The sequence below is a fragment of the Saccopteryx bilineata genome, chromosome 8, assembly GCF_036850765.1.
Source record: "Saccopteryx bilineata isolate mSacBil1 chromosome 8, mSacBil1_pri_phased_curated, whole genome shotgun sequence".
Taxonomy (NCBI): Eukaryota; Metazoa; Chordata; class Mammalia; order Chiroptera; family Emballonuridae; genus Saccopteryx; species Saccopteryx bilineata.
The window spans coordinates 61,431,751-61,450,747 of NC_089497.1; the positions used below are offsets into that span (position 1 = coordinate 61,431,751).

The 18,997-nt window shown below is 36.2% G+C and overlaps 1 protein-coding gene across 3 annotated transcripts in view; it reads left to right on the plus strand.

Annotated features, from left to right (window-relative positions):
- FGF12 (fibroblast growth factor 12) overlaps positions 1-18,997 on the plus strand; it is a 614,868-nt gene that overhangs the window by 565,169 nt on the left and 30,702 nt on the right. For all 3 annotated transcript variants that reach the window (XM_066241209.1, XM_066241208.1, XM_066241207.1), the window contains one exon: positions 7,938-8,136. In XM_066241209.1, the coding sequence (XP_066097306.1) occupies positions 7,938-8,136 (199 nt within the window). The remainder of the gene's footprint in view (positions 1-7,937; positions 8,137-18,997) is intronic.

An 18,997-nucleotide genomic window follows, 5' to 3' on the forward strand; every position in this document is an offset into this window, starting at 1 on the left:
CTTCTGACAAAGTGTGTGTGTGTTTCCTTTGGCTTTTAGGTAAATATTTAGTAGATCCTCTTGATCTTATCAGGTTGTGTGTGTGTGTGTGTGTCTGTGTGTGTATAACACAGGGCTGGCTGTTTAGGCCTATTTTCTGTCTGTCTTTAGTCCTGGGGGTGGTGGTGGGGATCTTACTTAGCTGTGATCATTAATTAGAACCTGTTTTCTGAAGTTTTCAATGAATTCCAATGTGCTTATGAAAGTCTCTCATTTCTGGCTTGTCTAGAAGTTCAGCGTACCCCAGCCCTGCACAACCTCTGGCATCTTCATTCAGCTCTCGATCCTGCAGTAGCTGTACTATACTTTATAGGCTTTGAGAATCTTGTGCTGAGCATGTGCAGTCTATTGACAAGCCCAGAGTCCTTAGGGAATTCCCATTGAATCTTCCTTTCATTCCACCAGCTTCCTTTTCTCTGGAACTTTAATATACAAATTCAAGGCCCTTTATAGTCCTAATCCCCAATCTCTGCCTCTTCAGTTAAAGAAGAACAAAAATGCTGTCCTTCAGCTTCATCCTTCCATATGAGGGTTGAAAAGAGTCCCTTGCAGAAAGCCAGGCTTAATGGGTGCTTACCTCATATATCTTCTTTCTGAAGTTTACAACCCTGCAATTCCAGTTGGCAAGTGACAAGAAACTATTGTCTTATGCATTTGTACACATTTTACCATTGTTTACAACAGGAGTTATGCACGATACCAGGTTTTTTTGTACTTCAAAGATGTTGACACATGGAGTTTTAAAAATAGGGAAATTTCATCTTAAAACAACACATTTCCAGGCTTAGTTGATAATTTCTGGGGCTCTTTAGAATATTCAAAATGACTTTCCAAAAGCATTGCAATGTTTAAATTGAAATATGGGAATTTGTCCCCAGAAAGGGAGGCAGAGACTGAGGCACCAGAGGCACACGTCCCCTTTCATGAATGCGTATGAGGCCTTGATTTTCAAACTCAATCAGTGAGGCATTTGTTGAAATACTGTGTACATGCTCACCTTGTAAAAACCAATGATGTTTTTAATGGAGAATTGTACCATTCCCCAAATAACTGCTCTCTGTCTGCAGAATCTTGGAAATAATTTTGACAATGACAGAGAACTGTAGTAGGATATATCCCTTCACCCACTGGCCTCCTAATTCCCACTCCCACCCTACCTTTATATTTGCAAGCTTCTGGCTAGTGGTTAAATCAAATAGCTATGTGGTATTGTACCTTATTAGGTGTTAAGGACCTGAAAAATCACATCACATCTCAGATTCATGTCAAAAATATGTGTGTGTTAGTACCATTGAGTTTGCGACAGCTCCTAGCAACCCTATGAATGAATAATGTCCATAATATTCGGTCTTCAACAAGCCCTACTCAGCTTCTGTATACGTATGCTGACACCTTCTCTTATGGGGCCAATCTATCTCCTATTTGGTCTTCCTCTTTTCCTGCTGCCTTCTACTTTCTGAGCATTAGCTTTCCCAAAGAACCCTGACTTTCATAGCATGTCCAAAGTAAGACAGAATTAGTTCTGGCATTTTTTTGCCTCCAGCGATGTTTCAGGCTTAATTTGCTCTCAGACCCACTTGATTGTCTTTTTGGAGTCCAGGGAATCTGTAGAGCTCTTCTCCAACGGCATATTTCAAATGAATCTCTTTTTTCTCTTATAAGCCTTTTTCACTGTCTGACTTTTACATTTGTACGTTGAAATACTAAGGTGTGGAAGGCCTTAGCTTTGGTCTTTAATGACGCATCTTTGCTCTTGGTGATTTTTCTCAGTTCTTTCATTGCTGCCCTTGAGGGTCTCAGCCTTCTCTTGATTTTTTTTTTTTTTTTTTAGCTGTAGCCTTCACTGGAATTGATGACAGAACCAAGGTAAGCAAAGTATTTAATTATTCCAGTGTCTTCAATGTCTGTGTTAAAGCTATGTCAAGAACATCCTCTTTCAGGAAAAGAGAAAGGGTCAGATTTATTTGTGTGCTCTATGTATAGATGACCAAATTAACCTTAAGCAAAGTAGCTTTGATTAGCCTTTAATAGGAAAGAGAAATTCTGGATACACTATTTGGATTCTACAAGTGAAGTTACTTTTCTCAACCTACTTTTCTTATATCAGTTAATCACTTGAAGAATTTAACTAGAAGGAAATAAAATGAGTAATAAGCCAGATACTATGTTAATCACACCTTTGTTGTCTTGTTTAATAATCACAGCCCTATAGTGATGATATTATTAGTCTTAGTTTACAGATGACACTAAATTTTAGAGAAATTCAATATTTGTTCAAGTTTTAAAATGAAGGATTTGAATCTATGTGTCTTGTCTTTATAATTATGTTTCTTATATACCACAGTTTTTATTATTTTATGACATAGATTTACCTTGTTGTTTTGTAAGATACTGCAAAGAATATGATAACAAAGAACATTTATTTTTAGACAAATTAGTTCAGTAGTTTCTCAGTAAAAATTATCTAAAAAAGTATATAAATAAAGATTTATATATCTGCAGAGTATTTCTTAAGTTATAAAACTAGGCTTGTTCTAGTCAAAGCAACACAGTTTTTTTGGTTTTCGTTTTTTGCTTTTGTTTTTTGCTTCATTTGAGATAATTTAGCATTTTCTTTGATTCATGTCAGGATGGGAAACGATAGTTCTCTTGTGTGATTTAATATCATTATATCTGACAATACACTTGACAAAGCAATGGCTAATATACCTGAGATTTTCAAGTTCTGACCATCTAAAAGCCATTAATGAAATGAGCAAACCAGAACCTTCACAGTCAAATAGTCAGAGGTTATATAATCAAATGGAGCATCTGTCTCTGGAGTTGTTGGATGTAAGCTGTGTTAAAGAATCATCAAGTTTTCTATTCTTTTTTTCCTTATACACTACCCAATAAACAAGGTGGCACAGTAAACAGAAAAGATGCTTTTGTACATTGAAAAGAATTAAGATTTTGCATTTTTTTCCTGAAAATAGCAAAATGGGAGAATCTTTTGTATCTAGCGTATGTTTAAAAAATCAGTAATTTTTACTTATCACAGAGAGAACCACTAGTTATAATTACTTCCGTAATAGCAAAGTTTATTTTCTCTGATTATATCTTGTTTATGTTATGTATTTTTTGTTTTCTTAATAATATATTGTCCCCATATTTTGGTACATGAGCACTACTTTTGAAATAACAGTATTCTTTTAATGGCTCTTTAATTTAAAAAATTATTTATTTTATACAAATAATATAAGTATAAAAGACGTAAGCCAAAAGGGATATTTGTTATTGTGCAATTCAACAAGTGCTTTTATATTTAGGGGAATAGGGAACCTAACGAGAAAAATGATTTTCTTAGTTTGAACACAAATTAGACAGATGCAAAAATAAAAATCCAGGTCTTATAATGCCTTTTAACCCACTTATTTTGTTGAAATAGATATTTATTTTAAGTCCAAGAACTGATAAGAATACAAATGAATATAACAATCATAGTGCTTACCATCAAGAAGCTTAAATCGATTCATATGTAATATAGTGGCAGATAGTGTTATGAAGAAAAAAGGGTTAGAAAGTGACTGGAAGAAGTACTAAATTATTAAGGGTAGTCAGGGAAGGTCTCTGAGAGTCACATTTGAGCAGTGACTTTAATGAAAGGAGAGGTCAAGCTGTGTTCATGTTATGGAAGAGGTTTTGAAGAACAAAGGTTATCAGTCGTGAAGGATTTGAAATGGGTTATGCTTGTTGTTTTTGAGAAACAGCAAGGAGACCAGTCCTGTGGTACAATGAGTGTACATTTATTCATTTCACATTTATTCCATGGATTATTACACCCAGAGCAATAGGGAGGAATTGGGGATCTGCAATGAATAAGATAAAGATAAATCATATATATGGGACAATTTAATTATATCAACTATACAGAATTAGACAAATCATATATTTCTACATGAGTTAGAAAACATACATTTAGGCCCTGGCCGGTTGGCTCAGCGGTAGAGCGTCGGCCTGGCGTGCGGGGGGACCCGGGTTCGATTCCCAGCCAGGGCACATAGGAGAAGCGCCCATTTGCTTCTCCACCCCACCCCCTCCTTCTTCTCTGTCTCTCTCTTCCCCTCCCGCAGCCAAGGCTCCATTGGAGCAAAGATGGCCCGGGCACTGGGGATGGCTCCTTGGCCTCTGCCCCAGGCGCTAGAGTGACTCTGGTCGCCGCAGTGTGACGCCCCGGAGGGGCAGAGCATCGCCCCCTGGTGGGCAGAGCATCGCCCCTGGTGGGCGTGCCGGGTGGATCCCGGTCGGGCGCATGCGGGAGTCTGTTTGACTGTCTCTCCCTGTTTCCAGCTTCAGAAAAATGCAAAAAAAAAAAAAAAAAAAAGAAAACATACATTTTGCACGTAAAGCTAGGAGGAGCAAAAGTGGTTGTGAGTGAATCACATGACATTCTTCTGTGTCATGCTAAAATGTAGAAATATTTTTTAAGTTATGATCTCAAAGTAGTTTTTGTGAAGGAAATGTCGATTAATTATATGGGTGTTTATAGTTATTAAAGAGCTTGCATGTGTTGTATAATCTTTAAGTCCCCATAAGTCTGCAGTAAATGTGTCTTCAGTTTATAGTAGGGAAAATCGAGGTTCAAAGAGGTTTACTGATTTATCAAAGATTAGTTTGTCAATTTGGAAAATGTACCTGAAATTTAAAGAAAAAATATTTTCCAGAAACAATTTATTGTGTATTTCTCTACATGTTGTTAGAAATTCTCTTTTTCTGTTGTGTTCTTTTTATGTCTTGATGTTATATTGTAATTAAAGTGGTGAGTTTTAACTTAAACAGTTTTACAAGCACTGTTTGTAAATAAAACATGTAAGTATATGCATTATATGCCTACAATAAGAAAATGAGAATTGGCCCTGGCCAGTTGGCTCAGTGATAGAGCATTGGCCTGGCATGCAGGAGTCCTGGGTTCGATTCCCGACCAGGGCACACAGGAGAAGCGCCCATCTGCTTCTCCATCCCTCCCCCTCTCCTTCCTCTCTGTTTCTCTCTTCCCCTCCCGCAGCCAGGGCTCCATTGGAGCAAAGTTGGCCCGGGCGCTGGGGGTGGCTCTATGGCCTCTGCCTCAGGCGCTAGAATGGCTCTGGTTGCAACAGAGAAACACTGCAGATGGGCAGAGCATCGCTCCCTGGTGGGCATGCCAGGTGGATCCCGGTCGGTCGCATGCGGGAGTCTGTCTGATTGCCTCCCTGTTTCCAACTTCAGGAAAAAAAAAACAACAACAACAAGAAAATGAGAAGTAGAAACTGACACTAATATAATATTGAATGTCAACTGTAATAGAAATAAATTAAAAAATGAGAAGTATAAAGAATTGGAGAGATAATGGAAAATATATTTTTCTTTTAATAAGTTCTCTGCTCTGAAACTGTTATATTTTCATCTTAAACAAAATCTGTCTATAACCTATAAGTGAATGGTTGTTATTGATATAAAGTTACCATGCATCCTATGTTAACCCATCATATGGGAAAAACTTGCTTTTAAGAAAAGGAGAATGATTTGAGGAAATAATATTTACTATTTTACTTAATCTTCACCATACTTTTTACCCTTCTATGGATTTTTATTTGACAAATAACATATATAAAAAGTGTGCAAATCCTAATAGAGCTCAATGAATTTTCACAAACAAAACACACTCATACAAGTTCTTAGATCAAGAAATAGATCATTATCAGTACCCCAGAGTCCTCTCCCCAAGCTTCATCTCAATAACTACCCTCCCTGATGAAGATATATTGTTGCTTATAGTTGTAGTTTGTTCTTTTCACTGTTTGGTAGTATTTTATTGTCTGAATATTACACATCCATTTCACTATTGATGGCCATTTGGGCTGTTTCCAGTTGGAGCTATTATAAATAGGGCTGCTATGACCATTCTTATACATGTCTTTGGGAGACAGATAGATGGATAGATAGATAGATAGATAGATAGATAGATACAGTCTGTCCACTGTTTCCATGGGTTTCACATTCATAAATTCAACCAACCTTGTATCAAAGATATTTGAAAAAAATGTTATGTTGTGTTGATGTGTACTGTGGATTTAGGCCTACCATAGTTTCATCTGAACTGAACATGTGCAGACTTTCTTTTGGGGGGGTATTATTTCCTAAGCAATACAGAATAACAACTATTTACATAAAACTTACATTGTATTAGGTATTATAGTTAATCTAGAGGTGATATAAAGTATACAGGAAGATTTACATAGGTTATATGCAAATACTATGCTATTTTTTATAAAGGATTTGGATATTTGCAGATTTTGATGATTTGCGGGGATCCTAGAACCAACACCATGCCGATACCAAGGGATGAATATAAATGGGTATATTACATTTGAACATAAATCCAGGAGTAGAATTATTAGATCAATATAATCTACTTATATTTATAAATATTGCCCAACATTTTCCCAAAGTAGTTTATCAATTTATTCTCCCATCATTTAAGTCTGAGAGGTCCAGTTGCTCCACATTCTTGTCAACATTTGGCATAAATCTACCTTTTCATTTTAGCTATGCTTAACTCATAATGGGGTGTTTTTCTAGCTTTATTGAGGTATAGTTAACAATTAAAAGTTATATATATTTAAGGTGTACAACTTGATGATTTGATATATATGAATATACTGTGAAATATTCATTATAATCAAGCTAATTAATATATCCATTATTTTACATAGCTACCATTTCCTTATTTTTTTGGTTTGTTTATAACACTAATTCATAATCCAGCAATTTCAGTTGGGGATATATCCAAAGGAAGTGAAGCAAAATCATGATATGGAGGAAATATCATTACTCCCATGTTTATGTTAGTATTATTCTCAACAGCCAAAGTATTTATTAAAGTTATTATAAAATTTCATCATAAGTCAATAAACAAGATACAGGCAGAAAATATGGGCTTGAGAGGCAGTGATTGTGAAGCAATAAATGTGAGTCTGGCATTGACTCTAATTTTTGTGTGTATGTGTGTAACTTTGAATTAATCATATAACCTTTGGTTGTCTCACTTGTCAAAGAATGGAGTTGAACTGAAGGATTTTTCAGGTTTCTTCTTTCTTAAAAAAACTTTATTGAATTTATTGGGGTGACATTGGTTAATAATATTATATACGTTTCAGATGTACAATTCTATACTGTACCATCTGCATATTGTACACTACCAGTGTGTGTTCACCACCAGGTTTCTTCTTGAACTCATTTTGTTTGTTTACAATCTCATTTTGTTTCATTGAAGATCAAACAATGTAATATAATATTTTTTTTCTACTACTTATTTCTAAGTGTTTTTATCTGAGAATTTGATTACTAAGTAAAAACAAAACAAGTGTTCCCAAAAATTAAAGGGGGAGTTACTTATATTCAGCAAAGAGGTAGTAAACAGGTGATTTTGTGGTTCAAGCAGCCTTGGCTGTGCAATAGATTTCTGTACATCTAGCATAGACACTTCAGAAACATCTGGCGAGACTGTGTGTGCTGTTTTGTTTGGCTTTGAGTTCCAGTATAAATGCTAAGGGCCACTGAAATGTTCAATGGCCAGTTTCTTAAATTTACAAAACATGCTGTGATCAGCATTTGGACCTGGGCGCAGTCTTGATATTAGCCCAATGAGTGACTCTAGCCTAAGCAGTTCTCTTCTGTAGGGTGAAGGCTGTTCAGAAAGAGAATCTTTTTTCTTAATTTTGCATCATGAATCTTTATAACCAGGGGCTAAAATAAATTATGTACAATTCCCTCTCACTTGTTCTTATCAGCAGACCTATATTTCAGGTCCATTGTATTTAAGCATTTGCTGATTCATTTTAAAATCCTTTCTCTCTTTTCTATTATTTTTCTCCCTGCAGGATGTTTTCACTCCAGAATGCAAGTTTAAGGAATCTGTGTTTGAAAACTACTATGTGATCTATTCTTCCACCCTGTACCGTCAGCAAGAATCAGGCCGAGCATGGTTCCTGGGACTCAATAAAGAAGGGCAAATCATGAAGGGGAACAGAGTGAAGAAAACCAAGCCTTCATCACATTTTGTACCAAAACCTATTGAAGGTATGAAACAAACTTCTCTTCTTTCTACTCTGGTCAGTGTGTTCCTGCCAATTCTCCTTATCGCTTCACTTCACTCCCTAGAGTTTCCTTAGAATATGATGCACCAGGACAAAAATTCAAAAAACACAGTAGTACAACTTCATATTAACAAAATTATATTACAAACACTCAGTACTTAGAAAAAGTGTTTGACTATGGAAAGCTAGAAAATTCCTAAAAGTAGAAAAGCAGTAGAAGTCACCGTTTGGAATATAACTTCCTTCTTTTAATGTCTCAGGCTACCCCCATGAAAAACCAGGAATACTATTTTAGTGCTTTAAACTTTTCAAACGCCTTTTAGAAACAGGTTTATACCCTAATCTCTACATTTTTATGAGCATATCTGACAATATAATATAATATATATTTTTTGTAATTTTTGAGTAAAGAAAATAGCATGTACTAGTGTGATCAGTGAGAATTTCTTTATAGTATTAAGTTTTATCCTCAATTGCACTTAAAACTTCCCCTCATGCCTGACCATGCAGTGGCCCAGTGGATAGAGCATCAGACTGGGATGCCTAGGTCCCAGGTTTAAAGCCTCGAGGTTGCTGGCTGGAGCGCAAGCTCATCCAGCTTCGGCGTGGGCGCACTAGTTTGAGCGTAGGGTCACTGGCTTCAATGTGGGATCATAGACATAGTCCCATGGTCGCTGGCTTGAGCCCAAAGGTCTCTGACTTGAAGCCCAAGGTCACTGGCTAGATCCCAAGATCACTGGCTTGAGCAAGGGATCACTTGCTCTGCTGTATCCCCCAGGTCAAGGCCCATATGAGAAAGTAATTAATGAACAACTAAGGTGCTGCAACAAAGAATTGATGCTTCTCATCTCTCCCTATCTGTCCCTCTCTTTTTCTCTATCTCTGTCACCAAAAAAAAAACAACAAATAAACAAACAAACAAAAAAAAACCAAACAAAAACTTCTCCCTTTATCATTTAATATAATTATATTTAATTGGTATTTAATATATGACATTTCAAGTTGAGCAGTGAATTAAATTTTATGCTGCAGAAACCCACTTTTGCAATTTCTTTCTCAAATAGGATGAGATTATATCTTTGGAGTGACCACATATACTGAATTCAGACAGGTTTTTTTTTTTTTTTAATGTAGGCTCAGAAAATAACAAATAACAGGGGTCTGGACATGTACCAATATAACATTCTTTTCCTTTAAAGGTCACATTTATACTTTCTTAAAACATTAGTTCAGGCTCCTTGTCTGGGGAAATGAGAGAATTGAGGATATGCATTGCAATGCATTATATATTTTATTTACATATGATTATTGAATATTTGGTTTTGTCCAAAATGTCAGAGAGACATATGGCCCATGACAAAAGTCTTTGGTATTTGGTCCTTTTGAAACACCCATGGAGACATTTGGTCCACACTGACCCATCTACCTCACCCCATATGCTATTACCAGCTAGGCTACTGAAAAGAAGAGAGTTATTACTGGCATTGCAGCCACAACACAGTTGTTGTACCAATAAAGTATGATAGTATTTTTAATATATTAATGTTGTAAACCAAAAGTCTAAATAAACGTTATGGGCTATCTTAGGGGTTGGGAACCTATGGCTTGCAAGCCAGATGTGGCTCTTTTGATGGCTGCATCTGGCTCGCAGACAAATCTTTAATAAAAATAATAATAACATTAAAAATATAAAACATTCTCATGAATTACAATCCATTCATTTCCTACCGCTCATGTTCATGGTTGCGGGTGGCTGGAGCCAATCACAGCTGTTCTCTGGGACAACACCAAATTTTTATTGGATAATACATAACGTACACGGGTGGTTGTATGTCTGTCATGGAATTACATTTTAAAATATGTGGCGCTCATGGCTCTCTCAGCCAAAAAGGTTCCCGACCCCTGGGCTATCTGAACCCAGAGTCTGGATATTTTGTACAGAACCAAATATCATTTCCTGCAAGGAAATGATATATACACGCACACACACACAAACATATATATTATACTATGATATTGTATAGTATTGCTTTCCCCTAAATATCTATAAGACATGGTCTGGTCAACCAGTATAGGGACTCCATACCTGTTGCAGAATACATATGACGGAGACTGTCAGCAAACTTTTGTTAAATCAATACTATGTTTAAGGCATGGGGAAATGTGACTTTCAAAGCTTCTAGTCTCTCTCAAGCCTCCCTGCACACCCTATGCTTTAACCACCCAATACTGAACTTTTTTATCTGCACTATCATTTCACTAATTTGGGCTCTATGTAGTTTCCTTTGCCCTTATTTCCCAACAATTTCCATGTTTGTATGTGCCCGAAAATGCCCATTAGTTCTCATAAAAAATTAATTTAAGAATCAGTACTTCTGTGAGGGCCTCCATGACTTTCTTCAAATAGAATTAAGCATTCTGTCACCTTAACTTTGTATACATTTATCTCCCTGAGAAATTAATAAATTGTATTAAATTTACTTAATTTCTACACTGTCTCATCTTATCCATGGTTTGTGAATGAACAGAACATGTTTTATTTTTCCTTGTTTCCTGAAATCTCCTTTTCTCTTATGAAATACCTGGCGTATCACAGAGATATTCAATAATCAGTTGTCAAATAAGTAAGTGAACACATGAATGAACAAACAAATGAATAGATATCTATAAAGACAAAGAAGAACTACCTATTCCAGAGAACTTCATAGTATTCTTGGAGATATGAAATGTTTACTAATAGCAATAGTATAACGTAAAAGAGATATATTGCGCCTGACCAGGTGGTGGCGCAGTGGATAGAGCATGGGACTGGGATGTGGATGACCTGGTTTGAGACCCTGAGGTCTCCAGCTTGAGCGTGGGCTCATCTGGTTTTAGCAAGGCTCACCAGCTTGGACCCAAGGTCGCTGGCTAGAGCAAGGGGTTACTCAGTCTGCTGAAGGCCCGTGGTTAAGGCACATATGAGAAAGCAATCAATGAACAACTAAGGTGTCACAACGAAAAACTAATGATTGATGCTTCTCATCTCTCTCTGTTCCTGTCTGTCTGTCCCTGTCTATCCCTCTCTCTGTAAAAAAAAAAAAAAAAAAAAAAAAAAAAAAAAAATATATATATATATATATATATATATATATATATATATATATATATATATATATATATATTGCATGTTGCAGGAAATTCAGTTGGCATTTAGAGAAAGAGCTATTACTTCCACCCAGAGAAAACTATCATGGAAAAGACTATATTAAGGTACCTTCAGTTCTAGGCCTGGTTCTGACCATTTGAAATAAGAGGTGGAGATTAGTCAGGACAAAAACACAAAAACTCTAGGAACCTCGTGAGTAAAGACAGGAATGTTCCTGCTTGTAGGGTTAGGCAAAGGATGCCTAAGAAATTACTCTGTCCAGGTAGCTCAGTTGATTAGAGCGTCATGCTGTTATACTAAGTTTGTGGGTTTGATTCCCAGTCATACAAGAATCAACCAATGAATATCTAAATAAGCGGCATAACAAATTGATGTTCCTCTCTCTCTCACTCTCTCACTTCTTTTCTCTAAAATCAGTGTATAACAAAATTTTTAAAAAGAAATAGTATTTTTTCATGGACAAATATATTGATTCTAAAAAGGATGTTTTTGGACAGATTTTGCTTTTAACTTTGAATCTTTGTGCATTTAAATTGACATTTTCTAGATCTTCGCTATTGTGAACAATGCTGCCAGAAACATGGGGGTGCATTTTTTTTTTCAGTCGATGATATGGTGTCCTTGGGATATATTCCTATAAGTGGGATGTCTGGGTCAAAGGGCAGTTCCATTTCTAATTTTTTAAGGAATCTCCATACTGTTTTCCACAGTGGCTGCACCAGTCTGCATTCCCACCAGCGGTGCAGGAGGGTTCCCCTTTCTTCACATCCTTGCCAGCACCTATCGTGTGTTGTTTTGTTAATTAGCACCATTCTGACTTGTGTGAGGTGGTATCTCATTGTGGTTTTAATTTGCATTTCTCTAATGATTAGTGATGTTGAACATTTTTTCATCTGTCTATTGGCCATCTGTATGTCCTCTTTGGAGAAGTGTCTATTCATTTCTTTTTCCCATTTTTTGATTGCATTGTTTGTCTTCCTGGTGTTGAGTTTTACAAGTTCTTTATAAATTTAGGTTATAGACGAGTGGATTAAAAAGCTGTGGTACATATATACAATGGAATACTATGGGGCTATGAAAAAGAAGGAAATATTACCTTTTGCAACAATATGGAGTGACCTGGAAACTATTATGTTGAGTGAAATAAGACAGGAAGAGAAAGAAAAATATCATATGACCTCACTCATTTGAGGAACCCAAGGAATAATAAGAACTGAGGAATGGAATTGAGACAGAGGAAGGATCAAAGGGACCAGAGGAAAAGAGGACAGAGGGAAAGGGGATGATAGGATGGGATAAACCTGAAGGGAATGGGGGGTGCTGTTGGGAGGGGGGAAAGGGAGATGTTGAGGGGAATATGGGGAGGGCAGATGCATTTTGGGTGACCCTAGAATCTATGTAAACACAATTAATTATATAAAAAAATAAATATAAAAAATGAAATATAATGGGAATTAAAAAAATAAATTGATATTTTCTTTTTTGTTTGTTTTGCAAGGATTCATTCCTTTTTTTTTTTAAAGACTTTATTTTTCAATTTTTTTCCAGAGAGGAGAGTGAGAGGGGGAAATAGAGAGGGGAGGAGGAGTAGGAAGCATCAACTCCCATATGTGCCTTGACCAGGCAAGCCCAGGGTTTCGAACCAGCGACCTGGTGTTCCAGGTCAACCCTTTATCCCACTGCACCACCACAGATCAGGCTATTCATTCCTTTTATGATGAATATATTTCATACAGACCCTTGCCCCAAAAAGAAATACCTATAACCTGCTGTCGTAATCAGCTGTGCTTTGGCTATCAGGTTTCCTCCTGAGTCCGTATATTTGGGAAAGAAATGCCTGTTCCTAGTTCCAGAACTGCTTTCATTCTACATTGATTGATACATGTTAATACAAATGTGGAAAGAGGAGACTAGACATTTCTGTTTCTGTATGTTGAATTAGATTTGCTGCATATAACACAAAACTCATGTGAAGAGCAGTTTAGTCATAAAAAGAATTATTCTTTCACAAACCAAATCTAGATGTTATCTGTTCAGGGTGAGTTCTGTGTCCTCCCCATTGTTTGGGACCCAGGCTGTGTCTAGATTTTATTTCCTCTCACCCTGGTGTATTGTACAACCATGCATCAACACCACCACAAACAGTGGCCCTGGATCTGCCTTGATCCCTAGGACTCAACTACATCATCATTCCAGTCAGAGGGCAGAGAGAGGAAGGGATAAAGGAGATGGAGGCAAAGGACTTTACCCATGTTCTTTTCAGGATGGTCCCTATTAGCTGCCATATGATACCTCCATCACACTGACCACAGGCCAGTCAGGTGACCACACATAGGTGCAGGCAAGACTAAGAGTACGGTCTTCTTTCTGGATGGCTCCCTAACAAGTAAATGTGACAGAATGGGATTAGAACAACTAGGAGGCTCTGCTTCAGCCTGCCATTGTCCTAACTTTAGCATAATTTTCCAATATTTTTCATTAACAACATTTGGTTGACTTTTTTTACTGATGCTTTTGGATGATTTACTTTTTTTCTGGGAAAAAAGAAGACCTAGTTAAAATTAGTCTACTACTTGGACTTACTTCCAAGGCTCTTTGTCTCTATAGGAATGAATCTCAGGTGTGAAGTATATAGAATAAGATGAGAAAAGCTTCCAAAAATGAGAATAGGAAGTTAATTGGTTGCTGATCAAAGACTTTTTAATTCCCTAGAAATGTCTTTACCTTTTGTCTTAAAGAGCAAAGTTCTCTCCTGTGAACAATAAATATTAGATAACAGTTTTAGAAATACTTGCTTTATATAGTCACTGTGCTGTGCACATCTCAATTACTGCCGCTCTTACTTTCCATTCTATTTCCACCAAGTAGACTCTAGTCCTATTCCTATTTTACAAATGTGAAAAATGAAGGACAAAAACATTAAGTAATTTTTCCCAAATCAAGCAGCTTGTGTCAGAACCAGAATTCAAACATTCTTTTTAAATCTTAATATACTTTCTTCTTTGAAATAAAAAGCCTTTTAGATTCATGGAAACCTTCATGCTCTTATATTGTAACTTTCCTGTTACACTTGAAATTGGTCTATACTTTAATATAATTATTATAATACAAAATGTATTAATAATTATGAAATAATTTTGCATAGTTATATTTTATATCATTAAATGACTAGTTACCATCATTATCAGAGATATGTACACTTGAGGTTTTGTTAGACATTATTCTTAGGAGAATTTTTTTCTCCCCACTAGGAGCCCCAAACTACTCTTGCTACCACTATTATTACTGTTATTAATATTCTTACAACTTCTATATGCAGAATATCAATTTATCATTTGCTAGGCAGGTTAAATACATTATCTGGTTAAATCTCACAACAGCCCTGTTATTTATCCTGTTAATTAACCTAACCAAGATCACAAGGCTAGAAAAATACAAACTGGGATTGCAGTCTAGGAAGCCTAGTGCGAAATGCTATGTACCTAAGCCCTGCACTGTACTATCCTTCAGTCTGAAGCAAGTCTATGCATATGCAAATGTTCAGAAAAGTTACTGAGAGCAAAGCAGAAATGTTATACCATGAGACAACTTGAATAGCTAGCTATTTCTAAACCATGCAAAATTGAAACAGGGTACCTGTATATGATGCTGTAAATTTGTATTGGTACATGATCTGATAGGATAGTTATTAGAATGCCATGGTAAAACTAGGCAAGAAAGAATTCAGAATGCAGCACTATCTGATGAATTTTAACAGACTTCGTTTCCTACTCTGTAAAAGAAGAATTGGGACCAGATGCTTACTAAAGTTTGGCAATGACATTCTGTGATAGCCTTTATAAGCACTTTATTGTAAAACCACATTCCTTAATGGAATCCAGCATAGGATTTATATATAAAGAGATTCTAAACACATTTCCTTTATTGAATTATTGAATAAACAAACTAAGGTTTCATGAGCTATTTTCATAATAAGTGATTTGTGACTTTTATTGGAGGGGGGTAAAAAGACATTCTACCTATAATACTTAGAGTTTTTGATAATCTTTTTTTCATGTGCCAAATATAAAGCATGTGACTAGAAGACACTCTTAGAAAAGAAATAGAAAATGATGGCTTTATAAGAAATTAGACATACTGCTATTTAAATAGAAAAGTCAATTATTTTTAGCTTTTGAAGGAATTTTTTTAAACTGTAAGGCCGCTGCTAATACTGATACAGAGTCCGTTGCTGTAGATAGTAAACGTTTTTCTTTGCGAAGCGAATGGATCCCATATGGAGGAAAGCCAGAGTAGGTTTGTTTTGTGCTTGTTTCTTTAGTTCAAATACCTCTGCCTTTTTTTTGGTACCATTGCTGGTGATATAATTTTGAATGTCAGGATTTCCAAAATTAAGTGCTGCCAATCTGAGAATCTGTCAGTCCTGCGGTGATTACATGATAATACAGTCATTATCCACTAACCCCTTTTCTGCACAGCTTCCCCCCTCTTGTGTTTTGAACATAGGAGGAGTTAATGAGGGGTTGCAAGGGCATCTATTCAGGCAGCTAGATGGACTCAATATTTAAACCCATTAGCATGTGTACTGCACATAAACCTCCACTTTCATGGGTCCCCTCCCCTGGAATTTAAGACAGCAGTTCAGCCTTCACAGTTCCCAGATTTGCCCTTTCAGAGCATTGTTTACACCATAGATAAGTCACTCCCCATATTTAAATTGTCTTGGCAGTGACCTCCCCCTTTAGCTTCAGATAAAGCAGCCAACTACATTTTGACAAAGAACAAGAAACAATCTCCTTCTTGTCCCCTCCTTCCTACTTCAGGAAGCTCATGACTTAGCCTCCTGCGTATGGTTTGGTATTCAGAATCCAGTTTCTTCCCCGCAGAAAGATTTAAGCTTCAAGAAGTTAATCCTCGAGAGAAAAAATAATATATTTCCAAAATGAAATTATTGTGCATCAATTGAGAGCCATTGCTACAGAGGTTAGTAAATGTGGAATAAAGGAGCATTTACCACTTTGTACCAATTTATTTTCTAGTAGGGAGTCAAGACTAACATACACAAACACACATGCACATGTAAGACAACTGATTTAAATTCTAGTAACATAATATAGATTAGTACTTCCCAACCTTTTGTATCAGAGCCATCTGGAGAATTCAGAGATGCTATAGATTCTCAGAACAAATCCCTAAAGTATTCTGATTTATTTATGACCTAGGAATCAACAAGTTTAAGAAACCATTCAAATGATTCTAATGGCAGTCAGGTTTGAGAAAACTAAATTTGTTGTTTATAGGCTCGTTTTGATCAAATCTGAACATAGTCAAATATTTAAATTTATTTACATTATTGTGAGCAATATATTGGATTTAGCCTAATCTACTGTTGTGTAAATTGACACTCTGACACCATGGAATTAAATGTATTAAACATGTTACATGTTTACATTTTCTGCTCTGTAAAGATGGATGCCTTTTAATGCTGGGCTAAATTATCATATGAAGTTAGTGGAGGTAATGCCAATTATTTTACTTGATTACTGAGAAAAAGTAACCTAATAAAAATGAATTAATCATGGATAAATAAATGTCTAATTCTTCTGATAAAAGTTTTTACCAATGATTTTCTAAGTCATTTTGAGAAAATAATTTATCTTCTTTAACCTCGGTAATCTCTGAAGATAAAATCAATAATAAATTCCATCTGTTTGATAGGAATAATATGCAGATTGAACATTATAAGAAAGTTGTATTTTTAAGATCTATCAGATCAATGAAAAGTGCCTTTTCTATTTTCCCTTGGAAATTGGACCAATGTACTGAAGAAATGCTGTGATGGGTGAGATTGAATAAAAGATGAGAAACAATGAAAATTGAATTTGGAGGTAAAAGAATAATCCTATCAAAATCTGTATAGTAAGACACTAAAGAACAGAACAATTCAGTCCTGAGGTAAAGCTCCAGTTGGAAGGACACCAATGGCAAATATATTTTAATATTTTTATTTCAATTAATTGGAAAGATAGCTAACTGGTTTGTTTTCCAAAATCCTTTTTTGGACTCAAACATAATAAATGACAAAAACAGAAAGAGCAGAACCCTGATGCCCTTGTTGTTCTAATTATAAAAAAGATAATAGCTAAAATTCCCTCTCCTCCATCTTTTGAGTTGGGGATCTCTGCCACCCTGTGACATCTTCTTCCCCCAAATCATTATAACTCCTTCAAAGCAGCTATTTCCTTCCTTTGAGTCTAATTATTTTAAAACCCTCTTACCTCTCCCCAACACCTCCTTCCATATTATTTTCTCTTACACACAAATATTGCTTCTGATCTCTTTCTAAATAAAGACCTTTTTTTCTCTTCACAATGTATCTTAATTCTTTATAATAAATATTTACAGCAGGGGTCCCCAAACTACGGCCCGCGGGCCACATGCCGTCCTCTGAGACCATTTATCCGGCCCCCCTCTGCACTTCCAGAAGGGGCACCTCTTTCATTGGTGGTCAGTGAGAGGAGCATAGTTCCCATTGAAATACTGGTCAGTTTGTTCATTTAAATTTACTTGTTCTTTATTTTAAATATTGTATTTGTTCCCATTTTGTTTATTTACTTTAAAATAAGATATGTGCAGTGTGCATAGGGATTTGTTCATAGTTTTTTTTATAGTCTGGCCCTCCAACGGTCTGAAGGACAGTGAACTGGCCCCCTGTGTAAAAAGTTTGGGGGCCCCTGATTTACAGCATACGGGGTAGATTACTTAGGCAATGTATTGCTTCTGAACCAGCACTTAAAATTCTCTTGCGGTTCCAAAGAGATTCCATGTGACATTAATTAATGTGTGAAATTGCTTCATGTTAATTGCCCACACCCTTCCATGATCTGCTATTAAAACAATTAAATATCTTTAATGGTACATTAACTAACAGAGCAATCTAACCTTTCCACTTCTAAAAAATTACAACGAGCCAAAGAAAATTTCATTAAATTGGTGGTAATAAAAGATTAGCCATATTTTATTCTTCTTTGATGAAAACTGATATCAGATAAGGGTTCTTTATAGACTGTCATTTGTAAGCTTTATTAGAAACTAAGATATATCACCTCCACTTGGAAAACAGAATTTGTCAGCAGCAACATTGCCCTCCACACAACATTCCTAACTCTCTATTACAGAGCAATATTGACACTCAACAACTTAAGTCTAGTTCTTTCTATAACTACCAGAACTCTCAAATTTTAAGCAACTTTGCAAGAAGCCAGCAGTAATATAAGAGTAATAATTAGTAGCATTGATATTACTTTATATTCTGTTTGCATGGCTCATTGTTATTTTCAGCCTGCTTCTGTAACTAGAGTATCATTTAATAGTCACTAACATTTTGCCAGTATGCATGTTAAGATTACAATTGCAGCCTGACCAGGTAGTGTCACAGTGAATAGAACTTTGGCCTGGGACACTGAGGATCCAGGATTGAAACCCCAAGGTCGTCGGCTTGAGCGCAGGCTCACCAGCTTGAGTGTGGGATTGCCAGCTTGAGCGTGGGATCATAGATATGACCCCATGGTTGCTGGTTTGAGCCCAAGGTCAGTGGCTTGAGCTAGAGGTCACTGGTTCAGCTGGAGCCCCCCAGTCAAGGCACATATGAGAAGGCAATCAATGAACAATTAAGATGCCATAACAAAGAATTGAT